This window comes from Puntigrus tetrazona, chromosome 21, assembly GCF_018831695.1.
Source record: "Puntigrus tetrazona isolate hp1 chromosome 21, ASM1883169v1, whole genome shotgun sequence".
NCBI lineage: Eukaryota > Metazoa > Chordata > Actinopteri > Cypriniformes > Cyprinidae > Puntigrus > Puntigrus tetrazona.
The window spans coordinates 8,465,453-8,482,495 of NC_056719.1; the positions used below are offsets into that span (position 1 = coordinate 8,465,453).

A 17,043-nucleotide genomic window follows, 5' to 3' on the forward strand; every position below is an offset into this window, starting at 1 on the left:
CTTGTTTTTATTTCAGGTGATCTGTTTTATATGACGTCTTACTGGAAAGCACTTTGGTCAGCGTGAGTTGTTTTTAAATGTGCTATACAAATAAACAGCAAGAAGAAGATGTGTTAAACTGAGCTTAGATTCTAGGAGGATGAATATGCAGAAACAGCATTTCTGTTCACTTTTTTTCCCCACATTTCCCTCACAATAACATAAATTTAAAATACAATTTTTGTAATTACCAGCATTTTTTGGAACTGATCAATCAATTAAAAAGTCACCAAGTGTATACCATTTGAAAATATGTCCAATTTTAATAATCAAGTATGTATTCCATCTTTATAGTCGACATTATAACTATAATTTGCGCTCAAAGAGAAGACAGAAATTCTAATTCATACTGTATTTTAAAAAGACTATATATTAAAAAGACACAATGCACTTATTGTGTACATACATTGCACATTGTACTTATATTTTAAAAATACCTATATGTAGTTACATCTGTAATTACATTTAAAATTTCCCTGTTGACCCATCCCTTACACCTTAACCTACCCTTCAACCCACCCATACCACCAAACCTGTCCCTAACCTTACTCATATTCCACCTTAAAAGCAGCAAAAGTGTTTTTACAATACAACATGACCTCAATACTGCACCACTGTACTTTTCTTTCAACGTAAGTACATAGTAGTCAAGGTCACCTAATATAAATTGTGACCAGATTTTCCTTTTACACAACACAAGCTTCACTAGACTAGACAAATACATTTTGAAACAAAACACTTCCAGTTTCCAATGTGGGTCCATTCGAACAAAACTAGTTTGGCAGCTTTGGCTAAACATTTGCTCTGGCCAGTAATAGGACGAAACAAGTCTAGCTGGAAAGACCTTAAAACTGGTTTCCTCCTCACCTATAAGAGATGTTGTGTGTAACGATGCAGGGACAAAGCTAACAGCCTCTGGGGATAACAGGAACGTCTGTCCGTATTCATTGCTTCAAGGCGACAAGTTCAGAAACATGCCGTCTTCGGGATGCCAAATCTTGGGAATCTGCGTGGCCACGGTCGGCTTCTTGGGAAGCATCGTCATCTGTGGCTTGCCCAACTGGAAGGTGTCTGCCTTCATCGGAGCCAACATTGTGACCTCGCAGGTCATTTGGGAAGGATTGTGGATGAACTGCGTGGTCCAGAGCACAGGACAAATGCAGTGTAAGGTCTACGACTCTCTGCTGGCTCTTCCTCAAGATCTGCAGGGCGCCAGAGCCTTGGTGATCGTCGCCATCATCGCTGGGGTCGTTGGAATCCTCCTGAGCATCGTGGGAGGAAAGTGCACCAACTTTGTGGAAGAAGAGGCGTCTAAAGCGAAGGTCGCTATCGCCAGTGGCGTCACCTTCATCATTGCTGGACTTCTTGTCCTCGTCCCTGTCTGCTGGACCGCGAATACCATAATCAGGGACTTCTACAACCCTTTGTTGGTGGAAGGTCAGAAGAGGGAGCTTGGGGAGTCGCTTTACGTTGGCTGGGCTTCTGCAGGTTTGCTGCTTCTGGGCGGAGGTCTCCTCTGCGGCTCGTGCCCACCTCGTGAGGAAGAACGCCATAACGTCATGTATTCAAAAGCCAGGTCTGTGGACAGCAGCAAAGCTTATGTGTGAAAAAAAGGACTGATTTAAAAAATGATGAAGAGGAACTGAAATGAAGATAAAAGCATTTAGTGAGTACTGGAATGTGCATTGCCACAAAATAGAAAGGCGTTACACATGCCCAGATATTTTCATGGAATATATATTAATGGAAGAAATGTGCAAATCAAATTATGTACTTTGAAAGTGCTGCTGTCGTATCCTTAAGACCCTCCATTCCCAAACAGTTTTATCTAATGTTGAGTGTTGAATTTGACAACAAATAGCAAATACTTTTGTTTCGTCTTTCATTCAACATAATTGCTCACATAAGATAAACTACCATTCAAAAGTATGAGGTTGTATTTGATATGTTTTTTTTTTAATCATTATTATTTTTTAATAAAGTCTTATGTTCACCAAGCATCCATTTCTTTAATCTAAAATAGTAATGTTGTGAAACATTGTTTCAATTTCATATAACTTTTTCAATGCATTTTTAGATAATTTAATGAAAGTTCAAAGGAACAGAAAGCTTATGTAACATTATAAATGTTTTCTCTGTCACTTTTGAATGATTTAAATTGTTAGTTGATAAATAAATGTATTTTTATGTACTTTTATTTCAAATTACTGAACCCGATTTTTTAAACAGCTGTGTATAACATATTTTTTATTATTATTGTATATTAAAAATGTACGTTGATACTTTTGTCAGACTTTTCAAACATTTTATGAAACTGTGATTCTCATAGTTATTTTCATAGCCATTGTTCATATGATATGTAGCATTGTATACTCAATAAATATTATTATTGCACTCAAACATTGTGACTGTCTATGTATTCCCGCATGCTTAAGTTTGCAACAGGAAGAAACTGTTTTTTTTTTTTTTCATACCATTACATGACTCACATCTAAAGTTTTAACCCTTAGGTATGAGGACAACAAAATCTTATTGTAATGAGCGACTTTAGCAATCTCTTCACTGTTGTTTTAAGACCTTAAGAAAATTTTTAAAATAAATACTCTGTGACTCATCATGTCTTATCGTACAGGTGAACAGTAAGACTGTAAACACAGGAACAACAATCCTGTTTGGCATTCAGATCATTCTTTAACAATTTACAGTTTACAACTGAAACACACTCTTTAGTCCTTTCAATAAGTTAACCCAATTCTCTTCTATTACATGTGCATCATATATGAATGTCTGTATAGTAGCGCAATCATTCATTCAAAAGGGATAGTTCACCCAGAAATTAATTCTGTAATAATAATTCAATAATTCAACCAATATCGTTCCAAACTATCTGTTATTTTCTTTCTCAGAACTTGTATAATGTAACTTGTATTGTATAATTAGTTAAACAAAACTTTAATGGTAGAAATAAATTACATTTAAAAAACAAAAGCTGCTTAAAATATTGTTACACCAACCAATAAATTTGAGCAAAATAAACATTTTAAGAATCACCAACTAAAGATTTTTGGTAATATTGCTTTAAATTCAATGTGAAAATTGTTTAAAAAGAGGCTTGCAAAAATGATGCACTATATTTTAAGTACTTTTTTAAAACAGACACACACAGAATAAACTAAGACTTTTATTTTGGATGTGATTAATTGCAGCAATATTCAAAATATCTTCTATTATGTTGCACAGAAACATAATACAGGTTTAAAATGTGAGTAAACGATGACAGGATTTTCCTTTTTAACGTACAAAAATGATTATGCCATTAAATATACAGGCTATCTTGGTGGTCAGAGCGCCAAACAAATCTCTAAAACCTCAAACAGAGGAACAAAAGTGTGAGATCAAACCGTATCTGGATACCTAAATGTAAGTGACGCACAAACACCTGAGCCATTTTCAAAAGCCTAATGCAACTTCCCAACTAAACAGGAGTCCATCTACCTCTTCTTACACGAACCGCCCATAAAGTCCATGGCTAGAAGATGGAATCTGGTTAGTCTGGTAGCGTGCGGGCTAATGGAGGCATGGTTTGTTTAACTGCACACGCCTCCTCAGTCATTCCCTTTTTAGCATACAAACACCTCATCACTGTCCCCAGAGTGAAAGCTGAGCGGCAGACAGGAATGAGTGAAGAAGGAAACACTACAAGGCCTTCAAAAAGGCTTTAACCGGTGAGAAGAGGCCTTAGTGTAGCTGTGGACGTGGCTAACTGAATCTCAGCGAGATGGTTTCTCTGGGCATGCACATGCTAGCTAGCGCCTTGGCGTTACTGGGATGGGTGGGAGCCCTCCTGTCCTGCATCATGCCAATGTGGCGTGTGACGGCCTTCATTGGGACCACCATTGTAACTTCGGAGATCATGTGGGAGGGCATTTGGATGAGCTGCGTGATCCAAAGCACAGGTCAAATGCAGTGCAAACCGTATGAATCAACGCTCGCGCTAGGCACGGATCTACAGGCGGCTCGGGCCCTCACGGTGATGACGGTCCTTTTGGGAGCAGTGGGCCTTGTTTTAGCCTTCATCGGAGGAAAGTGCACCATCTTCATGGACCGCTCCAAAAGATCCAAAGCCAGGATAGCCACAGCAGCCGGCGTCACGCTGATTGTCGCCGGAGTTCTCTGCATGATCCCCGTCTCCTGGTCGGCCGGCATTGTGGTGAGAGCGTTTTACAACCCACAGATGGCAGATTCGCAGCGAAGGGAGATCGGTGGTGCCATTTACCTCGGTTGGGGTGCGTCCATCGTCCTCATTTTGGGAGGAGGAATGCTCTGCACCACTATCTGCAAAGAAAAAGCAGAAGACGACAGCGGCCGCTCAGTCAAGTACCTGATCGTGCGCTCTTCGCAGGCGGGGTCCAGCAGGGCGGGCTCCCAGAGGATGCGGCCCGTCTCTGTGAGGTCGCTGCAGAGTGCCGCTCCATCTGTGAGGTCCCAGTGGAGTCAGAAAGCTCCTTTGAATCATGGCGGACCTCCTTCTGTGGGCTCCCAGCAGAGCAGGCCGTCAACTACAAAGTCTCAGCTTGCCAGAGTCGAAATGATGCCAGAATCTGAGCAGGATGAGGGGGCGTCAACTAAGTCCCAGCTGATCAATGAGGGTTTGGATCAGACGCTGGCTGCCTCTGAACCTACCGAGACTGAAGATGCTCCCAAGACATACATTTAAATAAGGAGACACCTGGAAATGTCAAATCTTGCCATTGATTGAAGGACTTGCATGCACTTGGACAGTCTCATATCTGCCATAGCACTGTGTGTGATCAAATGAAGAATATGTTGGTGGCTGAACCTTAGCACTGATAATGATCTTAGTTAGTTTATACTGATATTTTTAGAGAATTTGAGGTACTTTAGGAAGTGCAGCTGATCGAGATGAAGATTTGCACTGTAACTTATACTCGGACCTCAGCAGTGATGATTATTATGCTGTTTTATAGTTAATTTTAATAGCTTTTGTGTGTAAATTTAATGTATGTTCATGATTGTAAGCACAGTTCTCCTTTATAGCGTAAAAATAGCTTACGCCTCCTTAACAAACGTAAGGAAATTTGTCAGTTTTATTCAAATACCATGTTGTTTCCCTGCTAGGAATGAATATTTTCTAGTTGTCATATAAAAGAACTGCTATGATCTTGGCCACACAGGTGGTCTTTCAGAGATGGACAATGGTTTTGTTCAAATCTTTTCCCTCTTGTAACACTCTTTTTATTGTTAGCTTTTCATGTATGTCAGCTTGAGCACTGAATGGAACGGCAGATCCAGGCCAAACCGGTTCAACAGAAAGTGTCACCTCACGAAAGCTCTTTGCATTTGTCGAGACACAGAGTGTTTAAAAAGAGTGTGCTGTAGTGAAGCTTGAGCTGAAGTGATAAAAACAAAATTAAAATCTTAATGTTTATCCATTTTGCTTGAAATTTCAATTCATTAAATTGCTCAATGCTTCCTGAATGCCTGTGAACCTGTTATGAATGTTTATAAAAGGACTTAAACTAATTTTATATCTACTCTGTTATTTTGGAATATGTTCATTTTCTTACTTATTACTTTATATCTGAAATATGGACACAAAATCAAACACGTTTCAATGGTCACTGTTAGGTATTGCTGTTTATTTTATCACATACAGTTTAATGCAGTTTTAACAACAACGTGCAATAATCTTATTCATAGCACGCACTCTACAATCTGTTTGTGTGCTTTATTTTTGTCACATGACACCAGCGGAAATGGCAGTTTCAAAAGTTTAGTGTCTGAGTATCGAGGAGTGGCATACCGAAAGGTTAGATGTAACTGGGGAATGGTAGATTTGTAACCACACACCTTAGACATTTTTTCACAATATCCTTAAGGTTCATGGACTTTACTTGAACAAAAACCTTAAAGTTTGTCAAATGGCTGCACTGCGTACCAGTGCCAGGTGAAATAATTTGGTGCCAAAACAAACAAATAGATCATGTTTAAGCTTTTCTCTTATCGTGGATCTTCTCTGGGGGGAAAAAAAGCATTTTCAAAACAAGTGGTCATATAACTTCTGACAAAATGCCACCACCTGCTGGTGGAATAAGAACAGATGCATGGATTGTTGAGCATATTTGGTCATATTTGGGTTTCCCTTGTGTGGTTCTAAAATCACAGACTTTATTTAAAACCTTTCTGACACAAATAAATGACGCCCGGAATGTACCCGCTTTCCTGTTTTGAAACGGCCTTCTCCCACTCCTCCACCTCAACTACAGTCACACGGCTCCATTTCTGCTCTTCCTCGAGCGCTCTGATCATTTGTTCCAGTTGAGCCTTGTACTCCCGGTTATCAGTGTTTCCTCTTGTAGTCATGCACACATAGCCACCTGTTACAGAGAATGACAGAGTTTAGGAAAACGTCTGAAAGTGACACGCTCTACACGCATCCGAAAGTCTATCAATGGCACCCCATTAATAAAACCAAAAGGTTCTTGAATAATAACACTGCGGGGCTGTGTCTGAAAGCTTAGGCAGATGTGATTTGCGCGGGAAGCTGATTTTGGACGGAGTCGCGAAATAGTTTAACGTTCTACAACTAATTAGCGAGGGCTTTTGTGAAAACTAAGCAAGTATTGAGTTACCACAGCGCTAACTTCTCACTAGAAATGTGTCGAAAAGCTTACATTCACACACAAACTGACCGCTAACTTTGATGACTTCCACACTGCTAAAGTTTCATGGGACTGAACCCGCAGGATTGTGGGATATCACAGGCAGTGAAATGCGATAGGAACATTTAGGCTTGTTGCCTTCCTTTCTCTGTATACGGCCTGCAGAGGTTTTCGTTTTTTCGAAAGCAGCTGTAAAATGGACAGGTTACCTGGTTTTGTGGCATCCCAGAGCTCCCTGATGACTGTTAAAGGTACATGCCCAACACTCAAAGCTCCAACGATTATTACAACGTCATATGTTTCTGAGACAAAGAGAAAAAGGCATGTTTTATGATGCAGGTTATTATAAAACCTAAAAACCAAAATTTGGATTCCTTGTTCTTTATACGATATTCTTTTCAAGTTACGGTTTTAATAACTCCGTATCTTGTTATCTTCATTACAACAGTCCGAAATTGCAACATGACATCCAAACAGGCATTTCTGATAAGAAAATACAGATTACATTTTGACAGTAAAAGCATTAAAAGTCCACAGCGTGGTTACCAGATTCAGCAGGAATTTCATCTTGACCAAGCAGACATTGCGTAAGCTGCTGATAAAGTTCAGTTTGCTTTGCCAGCTCCAGCATCTTCGGACTTCCATCTATTCCAACAAAATGGCGAAACCCCATGTTCTTCAGCTTTCCCCAAACAAACGGGATTGAGGGAAAAAAAACATCACTCTTCGCTTCACCAGGTTTATCACGTTGTCTTTTGCCCACCAGAATTCAAATAAAGCAACGCTTACATGTGCAGAGACCAGGCCTGTTCCACAGGCCACATCCAGGACAGCGGCCTTCTCTCTGTCACCTCTGAAAAATGAGCTCACACACTCCGCCGCTAACAAGGGAGCGCGGTAATCCAGCAGCGCTACATCCTGTGAAAGGAAATTACACATGAAAATAGTTTTTACCGAAGAAGTACCGGGAAAAGTACTGGGTGCCTGAATGCGTACCTGCTCATAGTTTTCAGCCCAGGTATCATAGAAGCCAATCTTATCTTGGGCCCCTGTGTTTTTATGGGCTGACAGGATCACATTCCTCACATCAGAAAAGGCCCGACTGCTGTTTGCCATTCCTTTAGGAAAAGTTACACACCTTCTGATTTCTTTCAGAATTTCTTTCAAAATACTTTTATGACCTTGTGAAAAGTCCATACATTTATATGACGTTTATATAAAAGTATCTGTACACGTACAGATGCACTGCGGATTGCATTTGGATAAAAATCACAGAAATATTTAGACAAATCATGTACATAATTTTCAAAATACCACTACATGCAAATATATGAAACTTGTGTCAAATATGTGCATAAAACGTCAAATTAAACATTACAGATTAATCTATCTTACTAAATCACATTTTAATAAGATCTCATCTCTCATTAAAATGTTATTTAACTGACAGTGTGCACATAAATCACTGTAGTATTGAAAATTACTTAAATTGTTATTCTTCTTTATTTCCAGTAGAGGGCGGTAAAGAAAATCAACAACAAAGTAGTCTAAACTCTGTCCAACACATTCTGCTCAACATAGCTTCAGATTTATATTCCACAACCGCCCAGCTGATGGATTAATAAGAAAATGGACGCTTTTAAATAGTTTTAAAGGCTTTTCGACTTCTTTATAGCGATTTCCATGTAGGGGAACAGACCGAATCCGGTTTGCATTGTTGTGGTTTAGCGGAGAGACTGGAAACTCCTCGCCGTGGATCGGGCCTGTTTCAGCATATAAACTATTCAAGGTAACTCACTGATATTTAGTCGGTTTCATTCCTCAATCTTAAGAACTATATTGTGAAATATCGTCTTTACAGCTTAATGTGACATTTCGTCGCTGCTAACGGAGAAAACGCGCTAGCTAGCTCAGTGTTTCGTGATGGGTTTAAAGTGAGAACTTCAAGCTTTGTTAAGTCGTATAAGCTTGTTCGCTCGTTATAACGTGGCAGACTAGAGATAAAAACCGAATGTCTTCTTGAAAATGAATAGAAGTCTTCAATCTACAGCATTGCATGTAAATATTCATTAGCGTGTATGCGACCTACCTGTGTTCGTCTGACTCCATGCATCTGCCATGCGAATTGTGAAAGTAGAACTTAACCTTAGTATAGATATAAGCGTGCTGCACTAATGAGAACGCTGAGAATATGAAGTATTTAATTAATTATATGTTACATGCTTATAGAGAGAGAGAGAGAGAGAGAGAGAGAGAGAGAGAGATTTCTAAAAAGGTTCCTTTATTTATTCCTTCATTTGTAGATAGATTTCCTCAGCTGTACGACTGCCTTTATGAATAAATTCTCAGTTATGTAAAATATACTTGAATTTCACAATAACGCTTTGTTCTGTAGGTGCTTAAGAAGTCACAATGTCGATTTTGGGTCTTAAAAAGAAGCAACCAAAGACTTTTAAAGTCAAAGTCAGCACCATGGATGCTGAAATGGAGTTCAGTTGTGAGGTAAATGTTTATGCACGCATTACTGTGCGTTTTAGGTTTCTGTCTGCCTGTATTATTATCTTTTTGTGTTTATCTGTGTCATACAGGTCAAATGGAAAGGGAAAGATTTATTTGACCTGGTGTGCCGTACCATTGGTTTGAGGGAAACGTGGTTCTTTGGCCTTCGATACACGGTGAAAGACACTTATGCCTGGCTGAAGCCGGATAAACGGGTGAGATGTAACCGTAGTGTAGAGCTGGTCCAGAGAGCTTTATATATTAATATAGGAATTACTCTGACAAGTTTGTTGGATTTTTATATCCATCTAGGTTTTGGATCAAGAAGTTCCAAAGGACTCTCCGATAACATTTCATTTTCTCGCCAAATTCTTCCCTGAGAAAGTCGAGGACGAGCTCGTTCAGGAAATTACTCAGCACCTCTTTTTCTTACAAGTATGTGGGAGTTGTTCTTGTGAACCTGGCGTGATTTCTGTCCATGATGGTCTTTTCCGCTCTACAGAAACCCTTTTTTGAATTTTGCAAGGATTTATCATGTTTTCTTTGAGAAAAGGTCTTCTGAGGTTGAAATGAAAACTCTTCCTGTTTCTGTACGAAGGTCAAGAAGCAGATACTAGATGAGGAAATATTTTGCTCTCCAGAAGCCTCTGTTCTTTTGGCATCATATGCTGTTCAAGCCAAGGTGGGTCTCCATATCGGTTTTCAACCATAGGCTGCATCTAATTATATAGTGTCTATTAAAATATTTCCTGCTTGTCTTCCTTTGTGCAGTATGGGGACTATGATCCAAACTTTCACAAGCCAGGTTTTTTAGCTCAAGATGAACTTCTGCCCAAAAGAGTGAGTAATTGATATACCGCCTGAGAATGGGTTCATTTGTCAATCTCCAGCATTTGCATTTATTAACGTGACTTGTGTGTTTGATTTCTGTGCTTAATTGTCCAGGTGCTGATGCAGTACCAGATGACTCCAGACATGTGGGAAGAGAAGATAACCGCTTGGTATGCTGAACACAGAAATATCACAAGGTAAGGCTGTGCATATCCTGTGGGGTCCATGTGAGCTCTACATTTCTGGATATAAAGGCATACTACATTTCTTTTGTGTTTGTAGGGACGAGGCTGAGATGGAGTATCTAAAAATAGCACAGGATCTAGAGATGTACGGAGTTAGTTACTTTTCTATTACGGTAGGTCTCTATTTTTATTTATCTTTTACAATTGTTTTTAATGTACGCTGGTCGTCTCAGATGTTTGGATCTCACTGTGTTTATTGATACTCAGAATTGAGATCAGTTAGAATGATTGCATTTCTGTTGGTATATTTTGATGTTTCTTGTTTGTCGTTACCACCAAGTTATAGTCAATGAATTATAAATGATGAATTAAATCTCACAGCAAAATAAGAGGGACACAGAGCTGCTTCTTGGAGTTGATGCTCAGGGTCTTCACATCTACAGCCCCAACAACAAGCTCAGCCCTAACAAATCCTTCCCATGGAGTGGAATCCGAAACATCTCGTACAGCGAGAAGGAGGTTGGAAGAGAAATTCTTCACCAAGCATGTTATTTTTAATTTGCGTTTTATGTATATGAGCCTCACCTGACTCTCGAGGGCACCTTACAATAAAACCGCAAACCTAAAATCACAATAATTGAAATTACAGCCTAATTATTAATAATAGAGAATTCCTCAAACATATTGTATGTGTCTCTTCTCAGTTTACCATCAAACCGTTGGACAAGAAAAAGGAAGTTTTTAAATTCTATTCCTCTCAGCTCAGAGTTAACAAACTGGTAAGTTGCTTTCATAAGTGTTTCTGTATTAAAGCGTTTCAGAATAGCTGCTAATGTCATTTGTGTAAATTAGATCTTACAGCTGTGTATTGGAAACCATGACCTGTTCATGAGGAGGAGGAAGGTGGATTCCATAGAGGTCCAACAGATGAAGGCGCAGGCCAAAGAGGAGAAGGCCAGGAAAAAGGTCAGTCATTTTTCACTTCCATTCATTAGTTTAATGTTTTCATTCTCCGGAATTATTCATTTAATGTCTTTGCCATCAAATAAATAAAATGTTCAAATTCTTATTTTAAGATTGTGAAATACTATTGCAAATAACTTTTTTTACTGTATTACATACAAAATAAATGTACTTTTGGAGCAATGTCCATAAGCGATGTGTTTGAAAATATAAACAAAATACGCCATGTACATGAATAAATTAGATTTAGTTTTTTTTTGTGTTTAGTGTCATCTTGTATTATCTTGTGCCTGATCTCTCCCATCGTCTTTCTGTGTGTGTGTTCAGGTCGAGCGTCAGATTCTTGCACGAGAGAAGCAGATGAGGGAGGAAGCGGAGCGAGCGAAAGAAGAGATGGAGCGTCGTCTGTTCCAGCTACAGGACGAGGCTCGAATGGCCAATGAAGCTCTAGTGAGGGTTTTGCCAAGCTTGAAATTGAGTGATGCCAAATAGTTTACTTTCTGCTCCCCTCCAGCTTGTAATATATGTCCTCATAGCCCCAGCGGTATAAAAGTATGTGGTCCAGACGTAAATTTGAGATGAACTGCAGAGCTATTAAGGTCCAAACCATTGTCCTGGACTCCCATTAGAATTCCATCCATGCTCCGAGACTCCCTGAGCCTGATCCGGTAAGCCTTTCTTATCTGTCTCTCTTTCTACAGCTGCGCTCTGAGGAGACGGCCGACCTTCTGGCAGAGAAAGCCCAGATCGCAGAGGAGGAGGCCAAACTACTGGCCCACAAAGCAGCTGAAGCAGAACAGGAGAGACAGAGGCTGGAGGTCACAGCTCTCAAAACCAAAGAGGAGAAGAGACTGATGGAGCAGAAGATGAGAGAAGCAGAACAACTGGCGGTTAAGCTCGTTGAGCAGTCGGAGAGGAGGTGAGTCAGTAGGGTTGTCAGTAGATGATACTAGAGCCAGGCCGATATGTAATTGTGCCGATTTTATCGGCTTATTTGAGTCCATCGCCGATAAATCGATATCGGATAATAAGCCGCAGTTGTGCTTCCTGCATAAACCTTCCCCTTTTGAATTGGCAGTATCTTGCTGCCCTACAGTTACCTTATTTATTTTCTTAATTCAAGTTATATTTTTGTCACACCATTATACGTGTGTGTGTGTGTTTATATGTATGAATGTTCAGAAAAAACTGAAGACTAGGCTAATGCACCTTTGCCATCATGTGAATAAATAACAATAAAAAAACACTTTCAAACTGTTAAAGTTCTTATTTATTACAAACTTTTGCCACCAGTGTAAACATTCAGTTAATCTCTCTTAATTAAACATTTCTTCAAGTTTTTCCAATTGATTATTCAAGTAAACAGAAAGTTGGACCAGTAAGTGGTTTTTCTTCATGAATTAAATTAAAATACTTCACACTATGTTCTCGTCTTTTTTCCCTCTCTATCTAGAATCAAGTAGTACGGAGACATTTAATTAGAGAAGATTAAATCTCGTTTTGTGCTTTGTGCTTCAGATTGAAGGAGGCAGACCACCTGAAACAGGATCTGAACGAGGCTAAAGATGCGGAACGGAGGGCAAAGCAGAAACTCCTGGAAATCACCAAATCGACATACCCTGTAATGTTGCTACGACGCGTTAGGAAAGTATTCTGTTGTTTATCATGCTTATTACACTTTAAAAACATGTCATTTGTGTCATGCATTTAGTTAATAGCAGCATACTCCAGCCCTCCTCCACCCCCTGGGCCAGAGAGCCCAGATATGGCTGTGGACGTGGGCAGCTCCATCAGAATGGATTTCAAGGATTCGGACATGAAAAGACTTTCTATGGAGATTGAGAGAGAACGGTACGCATTTGATCCCATTCTGTCTGAAGAACTGCTGAAAACTGAAGCTAAATATCCGTCATCTTGTGTGTGTAGGCTAGAGTACATGGAGAAGAGCAAACATCTTCAAGATCAGCTGAAGGAGCTCAAATCAGAGATTGAATCCTTGAAGTTGGAAGAGCAGCAACAGGCTGGCCTCTACAGTATCAGGAGTTACGCTGAACCTCCTTATATTCCCCACAGCAATGTAAGAAACTCTCACACACAATGAATGCTCACCGCAACTAATTTACTGGAAATATATACTTTGATACATGGTTTTGGGTTGAATATCCTGCAGAAATTAAAAATAATTATACCAACCATTCAGAAGTTTGAGGTCAGTAAGATTTATTCAGCAGGGGTTTTTGAAATTTCAAATAATCCTTGCTCTTTTTTTATACTATTCATCAGACAGTTAAATTAATACGTTTTTTTTAAGGATCACGTGACACTCCTCATATTCTGTGTGCTGGTCAGTTCACACAGATAGAAATGAATCTTTTTCAATAAGATTGAATTGAGTTAAACACGGTTTAAGGGCATTTTTACCTTTAATTAAAACTGCCAATAGGTTTCAGCAAGTCACTGTTAAATGAGTCATTTAGTTTGAACCAAATCTTTTAAACGGTTGATTCATTCAGGAACAAAACATGCTCAGAGATTCAAAAGTGTTTGGAGTTATTTTTGTTGGCAGAAACTAGTAATATGGTGTCTATAAAAACAAAAGTCTCTTAATTTGCTTCTTGTTTATTGAACTGTTGTTAAAAATCAATATCACATTTGTAAGATTAACATTTAAAAAAAATTACAACATTATCGCAGATAATATATACTGCACACCCCATTCGGTGGTCAGCAAGATTTGTTTTTTTTTGTTAAAAGATGTCTCATCAATGCTGAATTTGTGTGAAAAAAAAAAAAAACCTTTCTATTTATGTATGGTTGTCCAAATGAAGTTCATAGGAACACATATTATCATCAAAATTTAAATTCTAATATATTTAACTATAAGTATCTTAATGGAAGATGATTTTAGGCATAAAAAAAGTTGATAATTTTGACCCATACAATGTATTTTTGGCTATTGCTTCAAATATACTCAGTGACTAAAGACTTTGTTTTGTGGTCCAGGGTCACGAATAAGGATTTTAATTATTTATTAATTATATTGGCTACTTGCGCTGAACCACAAAGTCTATCTTTGCAGTCAAATTGCATGAATGTTTTAGTAGAATTCAATCAGTAGACAATGACGTTTTTTTTTTCCAGTTCCCATCATGAAATAGTTTGCATTCCCCACAAGACTGTAACAGTGTTCTTATTCTGCCGGCTCTGTCTGTTGCAGAGAAATTCTGCCTACATGGCTCAGATGGCCTTCTATGAGGAAGTGTGAAAGAACAATCCAGTCTCTGTTTGGTTTGAGGAGCAGGAGGCTCTCGGAGGAGCGGTTCGCAGCTATCACTGAAGCGTGCACGTACACCAAAAAAAAAAAAATGCGGCAACCTCATATACTGTGCTTTTTAAGATTAATATATTTCTTTTACTTTTGTTTCGCGTACACTTCAATTCGTGTTTTACTACTACCACAAATTGCTTGGCACTCTCAGGCACATGAAACCGCCTGTTCGCCCGCCAAGTTTATTTGCTGGATATGCAAGGTATTAAGGGACGCTTCTGATACAGACAGTGCCTTCAGAATTCTCAAACCTTTGAATGCTAATGAAGCCACCAGGAATACTAAGACTTACTCTTTTCCTTCGGGATGCCCGATCGGTTTAACACTAGGTGCCTTTAACAAGTGCCACAGATCGTGGTTTAAACTACAACATCAGCCAGTGTCAAATCATTTGATGTATTTGCATGTTTTGAACTGTGTATTGTGTTTTTTTTTCCCCTTTGGTGCTTATTGAACGTGTAGATGATTGATATTTTCCAGTACACTTCGACGCCTTTTGGAAAAGCTTGCACTACTCATTGGGCTGAATGATTCTCTACCGATGCACTCTTTCCCGCGGTATGACGGCTCGTATAACCCACTCGACAAGCTGTAACTACTCGATTATATTCAGGAACGGAGGGTGATTGATGGCCTCTCTGTTTATAAATATGCCGTACTCATCAATTTTTTGGCTGGAGACTCAGACTCTGAGTGTTTTTTGAATCCGTGACAGTTTCTGATATAGTGATACACAGGCAGATTTATCGGTTCATCTACCGTTTTCTATTCCTAAAACGACCGACGCTTGGACTTCGTGTCGCGGTGGTTATGAGCCATGTTGACATTTCGGCACATTTACATCGGAGTAACATTTCAGATTCTGTTTATTCCATTTAGAATAGTTTTTTTGCTGTTATCGGAATGTCCTTTTTGTTTCAAAACGCGATGCATCCAGTTACGCAGGACACACATTTTGCACTCATTTTTGAATGCTTTTAGGTATAAATTGTTGCTGAAATGTTGATGCGAGACAAGCGCTCGCGTATAAAGGGACGAGTCGTTAATGACGTTGGAGGAGCTGAAAGGTTGTTATGCCTCATTATGTTACAGCATTTAGCAGCATTAATGGATTTTCGAGCAATAACTTTTGTAAATACACTACATGCATTGCTGAGTCTTAGTTTAAGTGCGAGACATTCCTGTTATCGTCAGCATGACTGTGCACATTAGCTTGAGATGTCTTAGGCAATTGTTCATGTTTTAATGAATGCCACAACCAAGTTTGTGTTTGTTTTTATCCATCTGCACCACAAAAATAACTTTTTTTTTTTTTTTTTTTTGCATGATCATTTCCACTCTGTGTTTGATTTTTGAAAAACCTGTCACAGCACAAGTTGCCTCTGTTTAATACGCGTGCCATGGATTCAGACACGGTTTGTCCGTATGAATGTGGACGTGCAGCAATATCACGTGCAGTGAATTGTAAACTGATACACAAATAAACTGCAAAGATGCGTTCGAGGGTTTTTGTGCTTTGTCTTCTGATGCGGGTGCTGTGGAAAAAACAGGAGATCAAAACACAGAAATCCAATTCGTGTGTCAGACCATTTATTTCACGCTAGTTTATCTGCAGAACATCCAGTGCTTCAGTGTTTGTCTCTTGAGGTTAAAACACGAAGGGAAAAGAGTCGATGGCGTCTCAAAAAATAAAAAATGTTCCAGCCGCTGCCAAAAGAGGGCGAAATAAACCACTCTATGCTGCTAAATACCTTATCGTGTGCACTATTGATATTACTGGGATTTTAGAAGACGTTTCTTTTAAAACTGAATGATCATGATCAAAATACATTTGATTATTGAGAAGAATTATCTTTGTATTCGTAGGCCTATTTTGGATTGCTAGCCTCGGTTACCTCATGGAAACGTGACACTGGTTTTCTAAGCCATATAACTAACGTCAAGACCCAGTGGGGTTCATGTTGGCCCATAATAACCCAAAAGCTGATGGACGATTTTTGTTTTTTTTTTCGGAGACGTGCTGTTGTCTTCTGGGGAATTGAAAACGGCACGAGCTAGAGAAATGGTTAGTAGTTAAAAAGTTAAGGGCTCCGAAGCTAAATAATTTAATGTTTAATATTTTTACGCAAGTTTTAAAAACCTCACTAATGGTTTCTCATTCAAAAATTATAAACGCTTGATAAGGTTAAGGTCCCAATCGAATACATTTTACAAGCATCCTACTACTTTTATTAATAGATGATAGCATAACTTGCACATTTCAATACTTCTGCATATTTACGCTTGCTTTAATTGCGTTTATATTTTTATTTCCTCGGGTAATCTCATGCTTTGTGATAAAGGAAATTGCCCTCCTTTGATACAGAAGTTATGTGTAGTTATAGTAGATTTGTAATGATGCATCTGAGGCCTGTTATATTTTTCTGGTGGCTACAACAACAATCAGATCCACCCACAAATATTTAATGTACAGTGAAATATGGATGTGTCCAAAGCTGTATATTTTATCATGCAT

At 38.9% G+C, this 17,043-nt stretch overlaps 3 protein-coding genes across 3 annotated transcripts; 2 read left to right on the top strand and 1 right to left on the bottom strand.

Annotated features, from left to right (window-relative positions):
• The first annotated feature begins 916 nt into the window (after positions 1-916).
• On the top strand, positions 917-5,583 carry cldn30 (claudin 30). The gene is given in 2 exon segments (XM_043221155.1): positions 917-1,498; positions 3,787-5,583. Coding segments are annotated over 2 exon segments (1,455 nt in total). The 5' UTR covers positions 917-1,013; the 3' UTR covers positions 4,757-5,583.
• Positions 5,584-5,678: 95 nt separating this feature from the next.
• On the bottom strand, positions 5,679-8,930 carry mettl27 (methyltransferase like 27). Its single transcript, XM_043221154.1, has 6 exons — positions 8,812-8,930; positions 7,719-7,840; positions 7,512-7,640; positions 7,269-7,404; positions 6,932-7,024; positions 5,679-6,437 (listed from the first exon to the last, which is right to left on the bottom strand). The coding sequence occupies exons 1-6, from the start codon at positions 8,840-8,842 to the stop codon at positions 6,229-6,231; spliced, it is 720 nt and encodes a 239-aa protein (XP_043077089.1). The 5' UTR covers positions 8,843-8,930; the 3' UTR covers positions 5,679-6,228.
• On the top strand, positions 7,912-16,028 carry nf2b (neurofibromin 2b (merlin)). Its single transcript, XM_043221153.1, has 17 exons — positions 7,912-8,511; positions 9,118-9,224; positions 9,311-9,436; positions 9,534-9,656; positions 9,820-9,903; positions 9,993-10,061; positions 10,167-10,249; positions 10,335-10,410; positions 10,619-10,756; positions 10,942-11,016; positions 11,090-11,203; positions 11,528-11,650; positions 11,902-12,119; positions 12,719-12,821; positions 12,912-13,051; positions 13,127-13,277; positions 14,418-16,028. The coding sequence occupies exons 2-17, from the start codon at positions 9,135-9,137 to the stop codon at positions 14,463-14,465; spliced, it is 1,761 nt and encodes a 586-aa protein (XP_043077088.1). The 5' UTR covers positions 7,912-8,511; positions 9,118-9,134; the 3' UTR covers positions 14,466-16,028.
• The last annotated feature ends 1,015 nt before the right edge of the window (positions 16,029-17,043 follow it).

Excerpts from the sequence above, each read along its gene's own strand:
- nf2b (XM_043221153.1), top strand. The coding sequence starts at position 9,135 with ATGTCGATTTTGGGTCTTAAAAAGAAGCAACCAAAGACTTTTAAAGTC. Across the intron at positions 11,651-11,901 it reads GAATGGCCAATGAAGCTCTA|CTGCGCTCTGAGGAGACGGC; the intron begins GTGAGGGTTTTG and ends CTCTTTCTACAG. Across the intron at positions 12,822-12,911 it reads TCACCAAATCGACATACCCT|TTAATAGCAGCATACTCCAG; the intron begins GTAATGTTGCTA and ends TCATGCATTTAG.
- mettl27 (XM_043221154.1), bottom strand. The coding sequence starts at position 8,842 with ATGGCAGATGCATGGAGTCAGACGAACACAG. Across the intron at positions 7,841-8,811 it reads ATGGAGTCAGACGAACACAG|GAATGGCAAACAGCAGTCGG; the intron begins GTAGGTCGCATA and ends CTTTTCCTAAAG. Across the intron at positions 7,641-7,718 it reads GGGCTGAAAACTATGAGCAG|GATGTAGCGCTGCTGGATTA; the intron begins GTACGCATTCAG and ends TTCCTTTCACAG.